General features: G+C 31.3%; 1 protein-coding gene across 3 annotated transcripts in view; it reads left to right on the forward strand.

The window, feature by feature from the left end:
* LOC123004919 (bestrophin-2) overlaps positions 1-12,667 on the forward strand; it is a 27,958-nt gene extending 15,291 nt beyond the window's left edge. For all 3 annotated transcript variants that reach the window (XM_044398452.1, XM_044398467.1, XM_044398458.1), the window contains 6 exons: positions 2,407-2,645; positions 5,378-5,512; positions 5,562-5,669; positions 8,418-8,654; positions 8,706-8,964; positions 11,165-12,667. In XM_044398452.1, coding sequence (XP_044254387.1) covers positions 2,407-2,645; positions 5,378-5,512; positions 5,562-5,669; positions 8,418-8,654; positions 8,706-8,964; positions 11,165-11,907 — 1,721 coding nt within the window. In that variant the 3' untranslated portion in view covers positions 11,908-12,667. The remainder of the gene's footprint in view (positions 1-2,406; positions 2,646-5,377; positions 5,513-5,561; positions 5,670-8,417; positions 8,655-8,705; positions 8,965-11,164) is intronic.
* The last annotated feature ends 3,948 nt before the right edge of the window (positions 12,668-16,615 follow it).

The following is a 16,615-nucleotide window of genomic DNA, read 5'->3' on the forward strand; positions in this document are numbered from 1 at the left end:
TAAAATGTTGTATTCCACTCGTTTGAGTGTAAATCAGACGCTTTATTCCACCTCGTTACACTCCTGGTTTAAAAATCCACTCGGTCAAATAAAGAGCCCGATTTACACTCAAACTCGTCGAATAAATAACTATTTAAGCTTATTTCGAAAATTATTAAATTTCCAGGATTAGACAAAAACATTTTACAAAATTTTAAAAATAAACAGTTTTTGAAAAAAAGGGTTTTAGATGTTCAATTTATGAATTTAATAAATTATTTTCAAAATTTCGATTTTGAAATGTTATTATTTTTGGTTTTAACGAGAACAATAGATTAAGTGCATCTAGAAAGTGAATAGCAATCAAACAGGATGTTCTCGTTTTAACATTGAACATTGAATAGCTTCCTTTCAGTTTAATTTATATGAAAAAAATCACGAATATCCGGTCTCAACTGTGCGTTTTGAGGCGACAATGGGAATTACGTTTAACTAAACACGAGAAAATTTTAAATACTCAACGCTGAATCATAAGACTACCAAATTAAGGCGTTTAGGTCGCAAAACCACGTGGGTTAATTTCTGAAAAAGCGTTTCGTGTGGGTTTATGCTCTGCAAAACTGGTTTTTGCTGCAGCCAAATTCTGCATGACGATACATATTCATGACTTTTTAAATATAGAGGCAATAAATTTAAGACATGAGTTAATTGCTGTTTTTATTTTACGTTAATGAATCCATGGGTACTTGTAATTAAATATTGTATATAATTATAGAAAAACATGGGACACGTGTTAATAACAAACAAGCGATTATTTAGATTTTTTATGTCTTTGGTTCGATCGTGAGCACGAAAACAACTGCGCCAAATTTAAATTTGGAAAAAAAAAATTATTTTTGATTTCAAATTTCTCACTGGACAAGCTCGTTTTCGAACTATTGATAATATAAAAAAAGTAATGATTAATGTTTAAACAAAAAATCTTCTAAATTTTAGACAGACATTAAATGAGTAAGTAACTATTTTGTTTAAAAACTTAAATAACGCAATCAATAAACTGCGTAGGTATTATATAATTATTAAGACTGACAAAATAATGTGTTCGTAGATACGATAATAATAACACTTAAGTGTGACTCACATTAAATTTTTTCGTAAATGTGAAATATTTAATTCAAGAATGCTACTCTGGCTACTCAACTTCCAAATAAAGAATATGACGATATTTGTTTTTATTTTCTTGTGTCTATTTGAGTCGTCTACATTATTTTACAGGATGTTTAAGAAAATCTGATTCATAAAATCTCTCATTTTATTTTGGTCAACTTCCATTGAGGGATTAATTAATTATTTAATGAGCGCTAAAAAAACCTTGAATTCGACTTTTGTTAATGGCGGGACATGTATAGGAAACTAATTATAGGTTTTAATTTCTGGTTTTTGAACAACATTTGGAAAATTTGCGCAATTTTTATTTTAAAAAATTAGTAATTTATGTTTCTTGAAAGCACAATTTAAAATAGGGAACAAAAGTTATCAATAATAGAGTTTGCTGTCTATTTTAATTAAAAAAAAATTTTTGATAGGTTTTTTTTTTAGTTCTGAATTATTTGAACCTGAATTATTTAGGATGTCACAATAATTATTTCTATAAAACACGGCTCCACACATTTCAAAGAGAAATTTCTTGCTTTTTTACCACATTACTAAAAGCCATGACATGAAGAAATTAGTAAAAAACACAATTTTTACATTATTTCAATTAAATTTTTGATCGAAGTGGTCTGTGACTTCGAAATTGAGTTGGTAGTACTGACTAATACAAATAATACAAAAAATATAAAACTCGCCATACTAAATTTTTCTTTTATTATTAAAAAAAACTTGACCAAAATTAGTTTATTAAACAAAATAAACAAAACAACAAAGTAATAATAGATAAAAAAAAATCAGAATTTTCAAAAAGTAGATTCAAGAAATGGCATTGATTTATTTCAATAAAAAATGAGTGCAAATCATTTATCATCACCTCCATTGTGCTTATGATGCGTTGACCACAAAAATTGAGGTCAGGTTAAACCTCCAACGAGAAAATTAAATTACTAGAAATCCTGGACTCCCTAGGTGTGTTTTAATGATTTATAAACAATTTCACTTTTCAAATAATTAATTTATTATAATAGTACCATTGTATCGTTTATTGTTTTTGACGTTTGACATTTACTGGTCATTGACTCTGCTACCAACCTCATAAAGAAAATTGTATCAAGAGATGTTGTGTTCAAAAATACTTCTTCTATAACGCATTACAAGCCACTTAATTGGAACTGGAAAGTTATCCATCGCATATAAAATTATCGGACGGCGCCAACAATATCAAACCATCTCCAGGAAGTTAAATTTCACCGCAAATCCTTTTATTTTCAGGTCTGATGTTGGAAAGTGAAAAGAAAATTTTCGAATTAATGGACACAAAAACACCGATGTCAAAATACTGGATGCCTTTGGTGTGGGCAACGAATCTTATAATAAGGGCACGAAAAGAAAATCTGATAAATAGCGACCAATTAGTCCAAACGATTTTGATGGAATTATCGGAAATTCGACGACGTCTGGGCTCCTTGATTGGATATGATACGGTGTGTGTGCCCCTGGTTTATACACAGGTGAGTTTTTCAAAGGTCATGTTTAATTCAGATTAATTCATAATTAATTTAATGAGCAATTATCGAGAGAAATTTTAAATTTTACTTTTGCTTTCCTTCAGCTGCAAATTTTCACGTTGCGTAATCAAATAAAAAAAATTAAAAACTGTTGCCTCCTATTAATTTCGTTGGGTTTTTTCCGACCTTGGCAATGATATTATAATTAATTTTTGTTCCTGCACACTAATTATCCACTGTTTACTAACATCTCATGAGATATTTGATTAAATTCAATTTTAAATAAACGTATTTATTAGTGCAACTCTCAAGGTGATCAATTATTCGAGCAACTTTTCAAAAACCGGTCTGTTGACCCTAGTTTGGTATCAATGGTACGGAAATATTCGACCGGAAATTTATTTGGTTCCAAAAGTGATTTTTGAGAAATTCTGAATCATCCAATTCGATTAAATGCAGACATGAATACTTTACCAAGCATGAAGGTTGATAAAATGAAGCGTTTAGTTTCCTAAAAACTAAGAGACAATTACGGTAACAAGGTACTATTATATAAACAAACAGATTAAATCAAGAATAGGAAATAATCAAGTGTAAAAGTTCTCAAGGAAATTTACATACAATCTTCTTTAAATGTTTCAAATCGAATCGTTAATATTTGAAAAAATGAGGTTTAATTAGGCATGTTAAAAATGTGTTTCAAAGGACAAAGTACGCAACCTTGAGATTTTTCTAATTACACAAATCCATTATTCATCGCACTAATTCTTCTGACGGTAGAGGATGTAAACTGATAAGAAAAGAGCATTTTTATTATTTTTTACCTCGAATTTTTGAATTACATTTTTAATTGTGAAATTTTATTTTTAATATTGTGCTTATTAAAAATTACCAGATTTGTACGTGTCAAAACGTAAAATAAAATTGATAACAATAATAGCATATAAAAATTTATGCGCCCATAAATATTGTTTGTGATCTACAACTTTCAATTTGTGATAAAAAAGTGTTACCTATATTTTGCGTCATTTAACGGGAAATAATAACAATGAAACAAAAATATCAACAAAAAATCGTGGAATCGTGGGTTCTTATCAATATTGCTATATTTTTATGTGCTATTAAAATAGAAAATATAATTGTTCTTGCTGATGTTTTTTTTTAAATATCGACAAAAGATTCAATTTTTCGGTTAAAATTATTATAAAAATAAATTTGCATTCATTTTGTACAAATTTTGAAAAAAAATTGAAAAAAAATACATTTTACCTAAAACGCACACTTATTTCTATTCATAATTTAATAAATACTTACTGTTGCACACAAAAATCACAAATTCACACACTGCACTTTGCAATAAACAAAAAATCAAAAAAATAAAATGCACTAACTTTTATGGCATCTTCTTCTGCTACCCTTTATAGCAATTCGCCTCTGCTTCTTAAACGGACACAAAATCAGTTCAATCAGTTATTGAAAATATTTAAAAAAATTTAAAAAAGTAATTTAAAAAAAAAAAAGTAAAAGTCATTGTTGACTTATCCTTTAATCCGGATCCTTGTAGCATAATTGTCTTGTCGCTCTATTGGCACTCACTAATCACTAGAAATTTAAAAAATCGCACACTACTAAATGTTTATTACGCACTCGAAAATACACAACACACACTTACTATGGAACAGTCCCAATTTCAACACAGTTTTGCATTGAACCACCAAATAAGTAATAATTTATTCGGACAAGCGATTTGTACAAGATCTTGGCTAAAATTGACTCGTTATTGTAATAATTTTTTCAAAAACGGCACAAAAACAATTTCGTAATAGTTCCGGTGTACCTAAAAGGTTTTTGTTCAGGGCTATAAAATCCCGCCTATTCGCCACGTCACAAAGTAATTCGAATATTACCCAATTACAGCGTCACCATTTTTTGCGCTCTTTACACTTGTTTACACAATAAACTGATTTTTAGTCGTACGATTAAACAACCCTTTGATTTGTCTGATATGACATCAAAATGCTTGCATCTGATTGGCGACGGGATAGCGTCTTGATGCGTCCAAACACGAACTTAAACAATTTTTTTTACAAAGAAAAGCCAATCAAATCTTTCAATTTTTTCTACAATTAATACATTACGTTTTGAAAAAAATACAATTGAATTTTTTTGTTAAAATGGCGATTTTTCCATACAATAGATCAAAATTTTACAGAAATGTTATTTGTTTATAGCCTTAGATTTTATGTTTCCTATTAGGTTAGAAGAATTTGGAGACTGCTTTTTTATGAAAATAGATCGGTAATACAATAAAAAAATAAATCAAAAAATTGAAATTAAGAAAATGGTAAACAAGAGAAATATGTTTTTCTATCAGTGCATATTGTGTAAAAAAAACGTGCAATTTTCAAACTTAATTTGAAAATTTATCGATTATTATTTTAATTTAATAATTGAAATATGTATAAACTGAAAAAGTTTGTTAGTTTTTGCTTTATTAATGTGGATCAAGTAAATGAAAATTCTTCATTATCTAGCTTACCTTCGCTATCTTCTTCGCCGCAACACCAATGCTTGTATTTTCGCCAATTTTTTAAATTTTATTAAAAATAATTCTAAATCAGGTGTTGTAGGTCAGATTTTTTCAACTCATGAGTATCCAGATAATCTGGCTTGGGGTAGTGGACGAAAAATATCTTCAACAACTTGTAATTTAATGACAATTGCTCTGATTTTAGGTTGTTTCTTTAGCGTTATATCTTTACTTCATAGCAGCGTTGATGGGCCGCCAATTCGTTACAGTTGACCAGCCTGTAGTAAAAGGAACAAAGGAACAACACGACTTGTACTTCCCTTTCTTCACCGCCATACAAGTAAGCAATAAAAGTAAAATCGAATAAATTTGCTAAATTTCTTTTACAGTTTTGTTTTTACGTCGGATGGCTGAAAGTGGCCGAAGTTTTGATAAATCCATTCGGCGAAGACGACGACGATATTGAATTGAATTGGCTCATTGACAGACATATCAAGGTAAAGTGTAGTAACCTCTACTTACTTCACTTACTCTTTTTTCCTCTCTAACGGTATTTTTTGTCAAACACCTTCGGTGATGGCCACCGAACAGGTGATCAAATAATTCGCTATATTTAATAATAGGCCCTGACCGCAAACCGCACTCTATAATTGACACTCTTTGGGATAAACTGTTTTAAAGTCGTCAATGTCAAGTTTAGTGACCAGTGGCGGCTCGTAGTTTTTTATTAAGAGGAGGCAAAGAAAAATACAAAAATCGACTAACCTTTTTAAAATTTTTCAATTTTTTTCAACGATTGTGGCTATATTTTATTTATCCTGGAGATGTAATTTGTTACTCATACATATGTTCTTGATTTTAAGTGTGTCTTTCTGCTGCCCTTGGTATTTTTTTTAAGTTGTCATATCACAGTTTTAGACCATGCTTCCTCACCACGACTTGAAAATGGCCAAAAGAATTTTTTTTGTGTTTTGCTTCCAGTTAACCACTCATATTTAATATTCCAGGAATTTACAAAACTATATTAATAATTAATTTTCCTATGACCCCAACAGAAAGTAAGTTTTTCCATCCATAAAAGAAAGTGGCCAATTACCTCCCTCATCTGTCAAAATTACAATAAAAATACCGGCTGTCCCAGGCAGGTCTGGATATAGGAAATTAACATGGGAAATTAGATTTTATTTTTTTCTGCCTGCAGGAGTAACAGAAATTAAAATTTAATTAATGGAGATTGTAGTGTTCGTAAAGGGCTATTTTATCGATATTTTTGTCGATTTTTCAATTAACTCCATTTGGGCAAAAACGCCCCCCAAAAATCGAAATTTGAATTTGCCGGGTTGGCGTTACTAAAAAACGAACTATCAAGTCAAATTATGACAAATTCTCCTTTGACAACATTTACTTGATAGTTAGTTTCTTAGTAACGCTAACCCGGCAAATTCAAATTTTGATTTTTTGAGGGTCGTTTTCGCCCAAATGGAGTTAATTGGACAATTGACAAAAATGTCGGTAAGATAGCCCTCTTCAAGCACTCCAAGCTCCATTAATCAGATTTTCATTTTGGTTACTTCTGCAGCCGGAAAAAAATAAAAACTAATTTTCCATATTAATTTCCTATATCCAAGCCTGCCTAGGACACCCGGTATATAAAGTCTCTCAGGGAGGTAGAAATTTTACCTTAACTAAAAAACCTGCTGCTAGATTTAATGGCAAAATTGGGAAATTGTTAGTATTGAAGTTTTTCTTGCTGGGTGGTAGGAAAAAGTATATGTATTACATTGATCCCTGAGTGGGTACTGCCCTAGACAAGTCGTATTTTACTTGAAAAAATACACTTTCTTTCCTTGTAATACAAATAAATATTATGTAAGTCTTGATGAGGTGCTCCTAATTCTTTTGCATATAACTTATCGAGAAATCGAAAAAATTTCTTTGTTATTAAACTGGTCGATCCCTAACAATTTCTAATAGTTACCTTCTTCATAGATACATCCATCCTCAAGACGCACATATTTACTTATTTCAACAATAATCAGATACTATTGCCCTATCAACAAGAAATTACCCCCTAGGATTTAGGGATATTTGTGAATAGGTTGCTCTAAATTTGATTAGGTTGGTTACTGGTGACAAACAAAAGATATCGTAACTAGTGTCAAAATTTAGGTTAAGTCACCTGTCAGCTTGTATGCATAATTTAATTGGTAGTTGACAGCAGGTTGACGTCAACCGACAACAACAAGGGATAACCAACCTTAGGCATACAAAACTACTTCGGAAAATTCTAGTTACAAACAACATGAAAAACGTAATTTTCCTAAATGTTCAAATCCTAGGTGGTAATTTCTTGTTGACAAATCTGTACACTAAAAAAACTGACGTTTTTGCAATCTTGAATTATTACAAAAGACACCGTTGCAAATTTGATAATTGACATTGACAGATTTCAGTATTCCCAAATTGAAAAATTAATTCCTATTGGATTAATAAAAAAAGGCGGGGCTGCCTCCTACCCCACTAAAAGTTCGAGTCGAAGTTACTCTCTGGTCTGAAAACATTTTGAATTACGTACTAGCCTTTTCAAAAATCTCAGCTCTTCTCAGCGACATGCCACAATAGTGACCTGCGCATTGCTTACCAGAGCTGCAAAAGGGTGATTTATTTAAAATTGGTTCACTATTATTTACTTATACACATTATTTATATAGCGAAAAGATCAACATTTGTACAAATAAAAATTTATTAAGGTAAAAATTATATAAAATCTGTAATTTACGATTCAATAATAGTCAAATAATTTAAATTTCTAGTAATAGATAATTATTATACAAGACGATAAAGAAATTGTTTATCTACGAGTGAAAAGGTTAAGTTTACGTGTGACGAAGTCACAAGTGGACTTTTTTCACAATCTTTATCGTCGTGTATAATATTTCGTTTTATTTTGTACTAACCTACCAGAATTTCTTGGAATATAAACAGTAGATAAAAATTACTTAATTTCACTAGACGATAAAAGACTACTTTATCTACTGAAATTAGTTGATAAAAGCACTCTTTAACATTGAGTAGAAAATAAATTATTTTATTTTTAACTTCTATTTTCCCCTGACACGCCGCCACTGTAGTGACTATGTTTACATAATGTTTTTTTGCCAGACAAACGACACTAATTCGGCGTAATTTCCCGCAAAGTTAATTAAATTGATTTAACGGTGTCAAGGTTCGTCATTGTTTTGCAGGCTGCTTACATGATTGTCGATGAAATGCATGAGGAGCATCCCGAACTGCTCAAGGACCAGTACTGGGACGAGGTGGTGCCCAAAGAACTGCCATACACAGTGGCGTCGGAACATTACCGGAAAGAGGAACCCAAAGGGTCGGCTGAGATGTACAAAATCAAGACCACAGATGGGCTCTATGCCAATTTATTGGCACCAAAAAAGTCGCTCATTCACGACGACATGTATGCCGATTATGTACGTCATTTTTATTTAAGTGTAATTTAGTTAAAAATAATTCAATTATAGGAAAGTGTGGACACTCCAATTGTGGAGAGAAGGAAAAGTTCCAATTGGTTCACTCGTCAGATTTCGAGGACTGGCATGGGTTCGATTAGATCAGCCTCGACGGCTTATTCCTCAGGGGGGTTGTTTGGACGACATCGGGGGAATTCGGTTTATGCAAACCCCGAAAATGGCCAATTGCCAGGGGCAACACCCCCGCAAAAAATGTCCATCTATGATAGACTAGTGGGGCGAAGGTCGGGAAGGAATCAGAAGAAACAAGGTATATTTTTTATAAATATTTACCGAAAATTAATAATACAAGGCAAATAACAACTTTTTTCATTGATGTTGAGAATAACCTTTTAATCAGATTCCCCGCCTTTTAATTTTCGTAATTACTAAGAGAATTATTTGTTAATAAGGCGGTTGGTTTGAATACAAATTCTTGACCTACAAAACCGCATTGATGACAACCCCACCGAATCATATCTTTAATTGTTTACATTTAAAATTAAAGTGTTTACCTGTTGAAGTTCTTTGAAATATTCAGTATGTCCCCGGATTGAGTTTACAAGAGGAAAAATTTTTTATCTTTGATTTTACACCAAAACTGCAAAGGAAAAAAAGTTTTTGCTTTACTTCAAACCAGCAAATCTGTAATTAAAACTTCGTTATTCTAACTCAGTAGGAACAAAAGTTTATTTTTCTCTTGATTTTGGACTTAAAATAATTTTTCTCTGCTTTTTAAGTCTTATCACATTGGCGGTGTTAATTATTTGACAACTATATGTCACTTTGACAATTAATTTATTAATTAAATAATGATAGTTCTAGTTAAAAATGACTTTAGTTTTTACCTTAAAGCTGTTTCTTTGAGTTTTTCGCAAACATTTTTGTTATTTAACTTGCGTAAACTCATTTGTCAAAGTGACATCATTGTCAAAATAATAAAACCGCCAATGTGATAGGACTTAAAAAGCAGAGAAAAAAAGTCCTCTTGTAAACTCAATCCGGGGACATACTGTAGATAATGAAAAAGACACTTACAGCAACTATTAAATTTATTTGAGCACTTGATAATTTCAATTGACCAGTTTAGACTTATAATGTGATGTAGATATAAAATTAATGAACATTTGGGACTGCATAATCTCTCCCATTCGCCACGTCACAGAGTAATTCGAATATAGCCAATTCCACCGTCACCATTTTTTTGCACCCTTTGCACTTGTTTACACAAGAAACTGACTTTTAGTCGTACGATTAAACAACAATTTTTTAAATTATAACATTGGACAAATTCGAAAAAAATCCTTTATTTCCTTTCAATTACCGAAATCGAAATCACTTTCAAAAACACAAGAAATTCGTAATTTTTTGACCTAATAACGTTTTATGCGCTTTTTTGAATCTTTTATAGCACCTCTAGGAATGTACAAAACATTTTCTAGTTCAATTTCAAAGTTAACAATTTTCGGTTTTTGTCAAGGTTTTGGTCGATTTTTGGTACCCAGCGCGGTCTATTGCCAATAGCTCCGGAATTGTTGGTGCTAGCCTTTTATGTTTAGTACCGTTGAAAAGGAAATTTAATTTTCTATCTTATACAAAAAAAGATGCGTGTTCTACGACAAATAGTTAACGAGAAAATTGCAAAGACAAATATCCAAAATATACAGCAAATATCTCAGCTCCGGTCTTCTGTAGCTCAACCATTACTTAAGTTAGAATTTTAATATGTTGTAGACTTTATATTTATATTTTAGGGCGCATTTCAGAAAAATGTGACGTTATAATAATATAATTTTTTAAATGGCATGCTGTTATTTTTTGTTATCATTGGATGTGTTTTTAGTTATTTACATATTCCCAAATTGCTTTTCAAATCGGTTCAGGCATTTCTGTAAAAAAAATCGGTTTTGCACCTTTACTTATAGAAATTAATAAAAAATACAAATAGTGCCCTCTTGATAAAATTTATATTAAGTACTAATTAAATAAAGTCTAACAGTTTTGTTAATTGTTTGGTTCACTCGAACTACTACAGGGTGTGCACAATTTACTATCAAACTTTCCAAAGGTAAGTATTTTAAATTACCCCTGTTTATTTTTATATCATTCGAAGCGGAATTAAAAAACGAACATTTTTCTAAGTAGAACCCTATCTCAAATCAAACACATTCGTAGTTATTTGCCAAAAACTCGTTTTGTCAACTATTATAATGAGAATTTTAATGAATAAAAGTCAAAGATAGCTTCCAAAAACAATTCTTAACATAACATCTTTTGTAATTATTTAAGTTTTAATAAAATAACTCAAATTGACATTGCTTAAATTAACTATTTACTAAAATAAATGTTCGATATAAGTATCTTCCGTTCTCTTGAAGAGTTGTCATTTGTTACTGATATTTCGAAAATTAATTCATGTAATTGTTTTATTAGACCTCACCTTTTCTTATAACGAGTATCTTTTTGCTCAGGTTCGAAATTCAGCGGCGCCGCCCCCATGCAAGTCCGTAACCGCCCCCGCATCCCCACTCCCGACGTGACAAAAGAAGTGGTGGACCGTGAAAACCGCATCGCTGCTGCCAACGTCGCCAACATCCAAAACCAGATGTCGCACGGAATCACCCTCATGCCACACCTCCAAACCGCTTACCCCACCTACCCCAGCGGGGACGGCCCCGTGGTCCAGGTGGTCCTGTCCCCGATCCAAGAACTCGACGGTTCCAATTCGGTCAACAACACCCTCCACCCCCACCAACCGGGAACGGCCGCCCTAGCCCAGGCTGTTCTCTCCCCAGGTCTGGGGCCCGTGTTGACCACCACTCCCGTCAGCGTCCCCATGACTGTCTCCCAGCTCACGAGTCTGGGGTTGACGTCGGTGCATAACAGCCCTTTGATGGCCAGGAGTGATGAGGGGAAGAAGTCGAGTTTTATTTCCGTTTTTGAGGGGGAGAAGTCGACGCCGACGTCGGCGGTGGTGACGGAATTGGCCCCCGCGGAAGAGGAAATGCAGTTGACGAGTCGGAGTAGTGATGTGTCGGAGGCGTCGTCAAGRGGCTCGAAAGAGAGCAAGAATTCGACGGCGACGGCCTCGATGGGGGCTGTGGCGGAGACGTCGTTGACGCCGTCGAATGACGGCTCCAGGAGTAGGAAGACGTCGGTGGTTTCGCAGAACAATGTCAATAATTCGTCCAAAAGGGGCGAAGTTTATGTGTAAAAGAGAAATTTCCATTTGAGGGATCAGAAGACTATGATTTCTTTATAAAGTTAACCAAAATGTTGGAATGATAAGAAAAATACTGAAACTCTGAAAAAAAACCTAATTTTTTTCTTCACATTTTCACAAAATATTAAACAAATGAAAATAATGTAAGACACAAACAAAAAATAATACAGTAATAGAAAGAAGCGTTTGTTGAGAAATTTACAAATTCTGTACATTGAAATTGTTCCCAAAAATACCGAAAAACACTAATAAAAGCATWTAGAAAAAATTGTAATAAAACAATTCAAAATTAACAATAAATGGGAGGCTTTTTAAAGATTTTATTAAAATTTTTCTTTGTCACAACTAATAAAGAAACAGAATACAAATAAATCACTTAACCATTCACCTAAAATGATTGGTTTGCGATTGCTTAACCTCAAAAGTAGGAAAATTGACTTTGATTTAGTGGAGTTGCATAAACTATTCCACTAAATATGGGTTATTAGAGATAGTCTTTTTGTGATACAGTGCTAGTGTGATAAGAATGAGAAATATACAGGGTGTTTTCTTGCGAAAAAACTACACATTTTACATCGAAAAATACACACACGCCACTGGTAGAAGTAAAAGGGTAGTAATAGAACGATAAGTAATTAATTTTGATCAGTATAAAATGATAAATGATCAGTACTTAACTAATTTTTGCACAGAAAATAATTAAAAATGATCAGTATAATATATTTTGCACAGAAAAATAAAAATACTAAGTAAAAAAGTAAAGTAAAGTTCAGTAAAAAATTCCAATTTGCACAGTAAAAATAATAAACGCTCAGTAACTTTAATCAAAATTAGTAAAACAACATAAAATTTAAAGAATTTTCAGTCTTGGTTACAAAACAATGTATGGCCCCTGCGCAAGAATGTTGGTACTTAGTTTTATATTATTGAATCTTTATTATTATTGGAGGGTAGTATACAGGTGCGCCAGAACTCGCGCCCCAGAGAAAAACGCCATATAAGGTAAGATACAAGGAACATGGAAAAAATGTTAAAAAAATTTTATCTATAAAAATTTCGAAGTTATGAGGATTTAAATTTTGCACTTTGAGTCTATTTATTTCTGTCGGAAAAGTAATTTTCCAATTTTTTTGCTATAGGCTATTAAAAGAGGAAACAAGGAAGCTATATCCTAAATTGTAATTCTGTTCGGTGTTATTTGTGGCTTTTATTGGCAAAATTTTTGTACCTTTACTAAATAATTTAAAAAAAAACATATACACGATCATCAGGATCATTAAATATACATCAAAATATGTCAAATTTCAAAAAATAAATGTCAAGAATTTTTGACATAGAATTTTTTAAACATTATTTCCATGTTTCTGGTATCTTACCTTACCTAAAATTTTTCTCTGGGGCGCGAGTTCTGGCGCACCCCTATGTATTAGCAAGCGCCCCTGCGCAAGAATGATTTTAGCAAGGGCTGGAAACTGTGCAGAAATGGTAATCAGTCTAATCAGCGCCCACTCTTTGCACTGTCACCACAATTTTGTTTTTGAACTCTTTGCGGTATTCCGATTTTGCTCAGAAACATTTTGTTTGTAAATGTGTGAATATTAAATTAATTAGTTTTGCTAGACATTCATTAATTGTCTTTACTGTGCATTTATTATTTTTACTGTGTATTTAATTTGTTCCCGAAGTAAAAATAAAGTAATTATCGGAAAATAAGCGCACAAAGCTTGTAAAACATTGTGGTTGCAATTTTTCGTAGTATTGAGAAAACTCCCTGTATACTAGTTTTGAATAATAGTGAAGCAAAGCCATTTGTAAGTTTATGTGATCATAAATAATAAATTAATTTAGTTGTTTTCATTCTCCTGTGAAATTTATTGGAATTGTTAGACAGAATAACAAATTACTCGTAGGTGAAGTAGATGATAGTGAAATTTTGTAACAAATTAGTTGTATTCTATGGGATTTTGTATTTTTTAATGCGTGATTGTCGAGATTGCCATAATCACCTGTTGGTTTTTATGTGGAGTGCGTTTTGTGTACATATTTTATTTATTCACTGTTCATATTTCAGTGACAAGTTTTAACATAATTGTTACTTCAATGAAGATAATGCTAAGTTTTATAGTAGAAGCGTTGGTTAAATAGTTGATTAAAGGGATTTGTAAGACAAATGTGTTTTTTTTTTAATTTAATCACATCCGAAATATTTAACTGAAGAATCGGTTGAGTGACTTTGATGAGTACTCGAACTTCGAATGCGAGTGAAGAAGGGATTCTTATTCTTCGGTGATGCACTCAAGAAATTTCGCTTTTTACCACAGTTGAGTGATTTTTCTTTGTGTGCTAGCTCCGAATCCGGTTAGAGGATGACTATTAATGAACTCTTTTAAGATTAATGAAGAGTTTCTTCAAGTGAAATATCCGAAACACTAGTTCAAAAAATGTCAAGTAAATAACCTCTTGAAAAACAACGACGAGGTGTGTGAATAAATTAAAGCTAATTGTGATGCAACATTTTTCTCTGAAAACTTTCTCATTTCAAACGATAAATCATTGGGAGTAATTGAAAAAAGTGGCTCATGTAACGTAAATGTGTAAATTTAAAATTCATTTGGTGTAATAAGCAGTAAGCTATCATTGTTAATGTATCGTGAAATTAGTATTGTGTTTGTGTTGTCCATTTATGTATTTATGCAATTAGCTAGATTTACGAGTAGGAGCAGAGCAGACAGAAACAATTTGTTTCAGTACATAACTTTTCTTGAATTAAAGTGTTTCGCGGAATGGTTTGCGTTGATAAGAAGTTTCAAAAATTACTCARAAAKACAACAAAAAYTTAAATCGTTACAATATTGGATGAAGATAAGAAAATCCACAATTKACTAAACCCGAAGACAAACAAAYACGGAGAATTCATCTTTTTCTGTGAATTCTAATTTAAATTGACATCGTTGAAAAACAGACAGAAATTATAGAAATTGACAAGATTTTTTTTTGTCACATTGTTGCCAATTTAATTTCACAGGCTAGTAATTTTAGTTGAAATTGTCAAAATAATTCTAAAATATTTTTTTTAATCAATTATATGTGAGAACAATGTATAAAAGAGTAATTTAATTATCTTTCTACAAAAAAATGCAAAAAATGAGAGCTAAGGTGACCAAAAATAGGCAATCAACTAAAATTTTTATGTTTAGAGGCAATTGAAAATGTTTTTTTATTAAGAAATGAGACAAAATAATTAAAAAGAACCGAAAAACACATCTAAATGTTGATTTAACAAGACACGACATTTTTTCTAAAAAAAACATGGAAGCACTATTATTAGACTCAGTTTAGTAATTTTCCGACTCAGTCCAACAAAATTGTTTAAAATCAGGAAAATTTTTATTACATTATGAGCCAAGGTTTATAAAAATATTTTTTAGGGGTTCGTTACAAAAATGGAGTTTCTATAGCTCTTTTGCGGCCGTAAAGTTCAACTTTTTTGTACATTTTTGTCAAACTCTACTTTTTTGGGATTGATCTGTCTAAAACTTCTTCATGAACACTTTTTACCTACCTGCATAGGCAACTATTTTCGCAAATTTACTGATGTTAGTGTCGTTGTTAATAATTACTATTGCTTTTAACATTGAATACAGAGACCATAACGTCTTTAATGTTCTTTGTTTTCCACTACTTAAAAAAATCGTCTTGTTTTAAATGTGTTTGCAAAATTTCAACGAAGTTTCAGACTATAAAAAATAACTGTCTTTGAAATAAACAAAATAAATCTTATAAAGAGGAAAGAGTTAAAATTACTGAACTCAGGCAAGTCTCAATTCGCCAAATAAACTAATGAAAATACCATTATAAAAAAGTAACTTTTTCGGCATAAAAACTATATCAATAACTTTCACTAAAGTTAATTTTTCTTTAGTAGAAACTCTTTTTGCGCCTAGGCGTTTTTACTTTTACCATAACATTTACCAATAATGTTGTCTCTTTTGCTGCTTTAGCAAATTCTGGAGGAGTACATTGTATATCATCATTTGACATTTTGTACTGCTAACTGCACTAGTTAAATCAATAAATACTTTTGAAAATCTTAAGTCTTCACTTTCTTCATTACTGAAGCATATTTTTTTAAATACATTTGGGATATTTACAAACAGTATCGAACGGTTTTTTTAAATATTTTTAAATAAAAAAAAGTTACTAAATATTCTCTACAAAATAAACTGAGCCCTAGAGCGATTATTAAAAATGAGCCCTTTTTTCAATTTGACAAAAACGTGACTTACTATTTATTTTTGAATAAAGTTTTTTATATTAATTATTGTTTTACTCATGGTATAGAATTGCCCAGAAAACCAATTTATAATACATACAGGATAAATAAAAAGTATGGAACCAAGCGGATTTTTTTAATCATTTGCCTTCAAACCATAATAATTAATAAAAATTAAAGTGCTATAAAACTCGTAAACGTGGTTTAAGAATGACATTGTGTTTTTTTAGAGTTTTTTTTGTCAAAATTGCAATCAACATGAAAAAAAAATGATAAAAATTTAATTAAATGTAGATAGTTGTAATTTTTGAATAATTGCCTTTGTTAATTTTTTTATAGTGGGTTGCTATTTAAAAAAATAAAAATTTTGCAGATCCCAAAAATAAAACAAAATTTCATAAAATTTTATTCTTAATAAAACGTCAC

The sequence above is a fragment of the Tribolium madens genome, unplaced genomic scaffold (assembly GCF_015345945.1).
Source record: "Tribolium madens isolate multiple individuals breed KSU strain unplaced genomic scaffold, Tmad_KSU_1.1 Scaffold_11;HRSCAF=98;Tcas5.2_LG3b, whole genome shotgun sequence".
In the NCBI taxonomy this organism is placed as follows: Eukaryota; Metazoa; Arthropoda; class Insecta; order Coleoptera; family Tenebrionidae; genus Tribolium; species Tribolium madens.